The following is a 6,000-nucleotide window of genomic DNA, read 5'->3' as shown; positions in this document are numbered from 1 at the left end:
CCCTGGTGGGACTACCTGGAATCCACCCTCATGGACAATGGTAGCCATTTACAATTGAAGAACTGGTGTAGGACGATGCACATCGCCCACCACACTACACCCGCCTACCACCCAAGGGCGAACCCCACCGAGCGCAGGAACCAGGAGCTGAAAGTACAGCTGCGGCTACGGCTTGGCGACGACCATGCCCAGTGGGACAGCCATGTTGCCGATGCACTGTTCTGTGTCCGGAGTCGCGTAAATGCGGCCACTGGAATAACCCTGGTGGAAATGGCCCAAGGCCATAATCTCCCACTGCCTGACGAGTGGGCTACCCAAGGCATACCCCACACAGGAGAAGGGGCAGAGGAGCGCAACCAGCGGCACGAAAGCGAACATGTGGTCGCACAACAGCGACAAACCAGCTACGCGCAGGAGATAACTCCCCAGACCACACAACCCCCATACCCATTACAATCCGGCAGTCGAGTGTTCGCGAGAGTCCACCCCTTTTCGGCAGCTCCGCGCAATTACTGTGCCGGACTCGCGCACTGATGGGGAGGCCCATATGCGGTCCAACATAGTCTGAGGCCACTTCCTACCTGGTGAACCTGGGGGGGCCGACGAATACGTAAGATACACCGGGACGACCTATGGCTAACAGCGCTACCGGGGGAACATCCTCCAGACGAAAAAGGGGACAGTGATCCTGCTGAACAGCCAATTCCCGATGACGACATACCAACCACGGAGATCGTGAAGCAAGGAGAGGAAATGATCGGGGAAGACCCACCGCCAAGACGGGAGGAAGACACGAGCCCCAATGCCACACCACGCCGGTGCCGGAAATGCAGAGCCCACCCCTCCTGGCTCACTATAACAGAAATTATGACAGGGAAACTCCAGGAACAGGACGATCAACCACCTGAAATGGTCCAATGTGTGACGAAACTGGACGAACCAGAAGCAAAACCGAGTCTAACACTAATCCGATGAGGATGGGGTCACCAGGCGACATTCGCAGACGCAATGTTCTGTGTCCGAGTGGACAAGCCAAATGAGTAGGGGGTAGGTAGGCCCAAGCGAAAACGCCGCTGTCCGATGCGACTGCGGGACTATGTAATGGACCACAATGCTCCGACGGTGTCCACACCACCAAGCGTGCCAGAGAGGGTGAGACAGATCTGCCAACTACAACCCATGGACAACAGTGCACCTATACGTCCGCCCGGTATCAAAGAGCGCGAGAGGCGGCTCTACTAGCTGCCACCACCCCAAGTGCCCCCAGTTCTATTCTGCTTCCAGTGCGAGGGGTGCAACCATGCCGCGGGGTACTGCTCGCGGGGTAAGACCAAGCTCATCAAGGGCAGGGGGCATTTGACGTCGTACCTCCTGCAGCGGTAAAGCCCGGTCCTCACCCCATCAGCACCGAATCCCGCTGGCGGAATGCACTCCTCGCGCGGCCCGTGCGGAGGAAGTTCGTGATGCTGCCGCGAGACAGTAGCCAACAGAACGCGGCCTTGGATGAACACTCCATCCCGTGGAAAAGAACATAACTGTGCATCTTGATATTAATGACGACAACATTCGCGATTGCGCTCCACAGCGCATGTTAACGGTGACGAACTACAATTGTGTGTGGTGACATCCACCCTAGTCTTCCAGCTGCCACAACAAGTAACAAGTAATTTTCTGGGAGAAGAATCATATTTACAGTGTAAGAACAGTGTGCCTGAACCAGCTTAATTTGGAAGCTCTTGTAAAGTAAAGTTGTTTCCTTGCCCAAGGTTTATAAATTTAAACGGCTTGATTTTCATTACCTAAATGGGGTTAAGTTAGATTTCATTCTGGAATATGTTATGTGAGATAGGGTACGGGTGTATCCCAACAAGGCATTTTTTTATTTACTACTTTATTTAAATGTCTTGGAATTCCGCCCTTATAATTAATAGTTCCATGTATTTCATCCCATGAAGTCAAGACCGATTTGAAACTGTAATATTGTGGTTTTTATTAAATATTAATATTCTTTGAAAGTGCTTAGAATAAATTTTTACGAATAGTTTTTATGTTTACTTATTTTATTAGATATAATTCAAAATAAATATTGTTTATTAAATACGTTTTAAATATGTTATTAAAAAGGTTCCAAAGGTTTACAGACTCTAAAGGGAAATTTTCTATTATTGAAGAAAATTAAATCCCTACGATACAGAATGTACCATAAACGTGGTTACTGTTTATTGATTACTGTCGCTGTTATAAAACATCGTGTGTTTTCTAGCTCTAATGGTGTTGTTGCTAGTTCTGCACCCTAAGAATAGTTTTTTAGTAATTTATGTAGTTACTACCGTCTGTGCGCCAAAATAGTTTGTCATTTAAAGATTGAATTCTTCGTGGAACTATGTCGGAGGTACTTTATTTACTTAGCTGTTTGTTATTTTACGGTGTTCATTGTAGTTATAATGAGAAAAAAAGCTCCGAAAAGATATCATGAGGTAGCATTTAAATTAATTAGTTAAAAATAGGTATTACTTAAGTTTGCAGATGGATTGCAAACAGGGGCGTAAACAACATAAACACAGGCCTACTGCTAGTCGTACTAACGAAAAATAAAACCTATTTTTATAATTACTGTGTTTATGGTATTTTGTTAGCCGGAATGTAAGTATTAAATTTAATTTTGAACTCTAACCGAATTAGTGGGTGTGAACCAATGTCTCGCGGGCCGCTTTTGCCCCGTCAAGGCATGGTATTGGTGATTGGCAGGAGCATGGCCCTCACAAGGGTGGAGCTGGGTGGACCCCTGGATCCAGGGCCCGGGCCTAACGGGGGCCCCAAACCAGTTCTGTTTATTTTTAAACGTTTAACTTTTATAATTTTTTACAAACTTAAAAAAAGGAATATTTTTTGTACAATGAAATTTTAGAAGATATTACACACCTACAGCTAATTTTATTTTTCTGTAGGCCTAACTATTTTCATTTTTATTTTAGTGTGTGAAATATATATAAGTACTTGCTGTGGTTATTTTAAAGTAAAATAAAATAATTTTATAAACAAAGCTTGGACTTATCAAATAGTAACTATAATTATACCCTGTATTTTCAGGTTAAATAACATTCTAAAATGAGTGTAGTTAAGAAATAACCATGCAATTGTAATGTAGCGCGTAACTGTAAAATTGGGGGCCCATCTCCGATCCTGGGTCCAGCGCCTGTAATCGAATGTGGTGGCCATGACCAGGAACGTAAGCTTACGCATAATTACATTTTTGTGAAGGGGAGTTTGATCGAAACATTTTGCCCGCTATTTTACTTAAGATTTCTTTCCTTTTGTTGGGGTAAATTATATTTTTTTTTTTAGAGATTGCCCCTTGCGCTTGCAGAAAATTACTAGTCAATCAGAAAATTGTTTTCAAACAAAACACAATGGATAGTGCCAGCGGATAGAGCTAACTTCAGCACAGTTAAAAAAAAGTTATTACAGTTCATTCTTACATGTTAAGGTAGGGTGAGCAGAACATAATAAATACAAAGATGATTAGCCTACTTTGTGAATAAGGGAGGACCTAGGTAATTTCCTAGAGTTGCACATTATTTAAAAAAATATATATAGAAATTGTATTTTTTAAACCTACTAATTCAGCTTTAGGCCTATATACTGTGATTTACATGTGTTTTAAAATTCTTATAGCTTCAGAGTCACTTGAACACTGCTGATTTAACGTAATCAACTTTTCGCACTATTTTACAGTATTTTTATTGTCACACAACGTATTGAAGCCTTTGCAAGATTTTACATTGTTTTAAATGTTGCTGACATAATTAAATAATCAAACCAAAGTAATTTCCTAGATTGGCAGTTTTAAAGTTCTATATCACGTATTTAAGTTTATCGCTGGCATTATCTTGTGTACATTGATTCTGTGGCACATGATGTTTGTATGTTTAGTATATAGAAAGATCCTGGATATAAAATTGTGATATAACAATGAGTTATAATCCTAACATGTATATATGAAAGAAAAAATTCCCACAAGACCTGTGACATAATTGGTTTTTATTGTAATATTCAAGTTTTTGTTATATGCAGGATCTTTAGACGTACTAAATTGAAACAGCAAGCTTCATGTACCCCAGGATCAATATATATTTAGTATCATGCTATCAGGTTCAAGGGATAAACTTGGAAATGTGATATGAAATAATTACCAAAAAAAAGTCTGTGAAAATGGTGTTTTTCAGGAGTAGAGTTATTCCTTAATTTTCCCCGAAAAAAAGCTTTTTTAAATTTATATTGGATTCTGAGAAACTGACTAATGGTTGCGTTCATGAAGTCAAGGGAAATTTTGGGGTAAAAGCAATTGAAATCAAGAAAAATATTGATATACCTATTATAAAAGCTCTTTAACGAAAATTTTACTTAACGCCAAGTCTAAATTGCCGTCAGAGCAGAAATGCTATATCAAGCGAATACTCGTGATACATAAAGCATACCTATAATATTTAATTAATGTTACAATAGTGCCTCATAAAATTTATAGCAGCCTACATCGAAAAGAAAATACAGTGTGCTAATAAAATGTGCATGAAACTTTGATATATAATGGGATATTTGTATGAACAGAACAAAAAATTAGCTTTGTGTCACTTTGTGATTTATAAACTCTATAAAAAGATGATTGCATTTCTTTGAAACACATTGTGGAGTAAGAATATACATTCAATATTGCACATTGAAACTTGAGCAGGTATTAAAACTTATGTTGTGCCAATTTTATAGTTAAATTATGCCATGTTAGTTCAGTTTTAATTTATGTGCATTTTACTTATTAATGATTATTAAAATGTGAATTGCTGTCAAATTATTAGTAAAATATTTGCAAACCCAAATTAAGTTTGTATTAATAATGTAATTACAAAAAAATACCTGGTAACATTAAAAAGTAACTTAATGGGAAGTTATCTTACCATCAGAATTTTGGTAAAAATGTTAACGCTTAGACTTGTTGAGCATCCCTGATCTACACTCACTGACCATGTTACATGTTACAGTTGAAGTAAAGCTGAGTCAGCACAATGAGCATACCCTCTATAGCTGACCAAGAGGACATCATTAAAGAATCACTCTTTCAGTTTGTAAGCAAACACAGCCCAAGTGCTCAGCTAAGGTAAGATTTTAGTCATATGTTAGCATATTTAGTGTAAACATGATATTTTTCTTTCCTTAACATCTTGTTGAAAACAAAGCCATTAGAGATGATCACACACAACTTCACAGAACACGAATCTTGGGGAAGGTATCGGCCGTGATTGTTGTAAGGAACCATTCAGCATTTGGTGGAAAACTGTCACACTACTTCCAAATGTATACAGAGAAAACTACAGGGAATGTGTGCTGGTTATGATTAACAAATAAAACTTGTATTTATTAGGTACACCTCAGAGGTGGAAGTAGTGAAACCATATAAAATTTAGAAATACCCACTCTTATCCAGGTCAGCATCTTGTGGATCGTTAAACAGGAGGGAGAAATTAATAGTTAGCAAATAACAAACAGCTGTTTCATTGTTTGTCTGCTACCTTCTACTAACTTAAAATTTGAATTATTTGTGTAGTTAATTAGAGTCATAACAACAGTTTAGTTTTAAATAATTTTTTTTAGCAAACTTAAATAATTATATTTTGGAACTTATGAACTAAAAAATCTGGCAAGTATCGGGGAATTTATAATTTAAAAAGATTGAAGACTTTATTATTATTTTTTATTAAGATAGATTTTTTTTGTAGATAAAAGAGTTTGAGATTCATGTTAGAAATTTCTGAAGTGATTAAAAAGTATCACATTCCTTCGAGTCGTAGCTGTTACATGCCAGCCGTTGCGAGGCACTTCACAGCGGCACATCTGTGACAGGCACTGGAAGCAGCGAGCCGTAGGAGAGGCGTGCATCTCGGAAGTCCGCGAAGGAGAATCGAGAATTGTAGCTTATAGGGGAAGAAATTGGAAGTGAAAAGAGGC

At 39.1% G+C, this 6,000-nt stretch overlaps 1 protein-coding gene across 2 annotated transcripts in view; it reads left to right on the top strand.

Moving 5' to 3' along the window:
* Nucleotides 1–2,171: 2,171 nt before the first annotated feature.
* The window catches only part of LOC134529633 (CUE domain-containing protein 2), a 52,016-nt gene continuing 48,187 nt past the window's right edge, over nt 2,172–6,000 (top strand). Inside the window, exons 1-2 of one of the 2 annotated variants that reach the window (XM_063363933.1) lie at nt 2,172–2,392; nt 5,037–5,152. In XM_063363933.1, coding sequence (XP_063220003.1) covers nt 5,061–5,152 — 92 coding nt within the window. In that variant the 5' untranslated portion in view covers nt 2,172–2,392; nt 5,037–5,060. The remainder of the gene's footprint in view (nt 2,393–5,036; nt 5,153–6,000) is intronic. The other variant, XM_063363934.1, reaches the window with a different exon arrangement.

Source organism: Bacillus rossius, chromosome 2 (assembly GCF_032445375.1).
Source record: "Bacillus rossius redtenbacheri isolate Brsri chromosome 2, Brsri_v3, whole genome shotgun sequence".
In the NCBI taxonomy this organism is placed as follows: Eukaryota; Metazoa; Arthropoda; class Insecta; order Phasmatodea; family Bacillidae; genus Bacillus; species Bacillus rossius.
The sequence above is the reverse complement of the archived record's forward strand: the minus strand, read 5'-3'. Positions and strand labels throughout refer to the sequence as shown.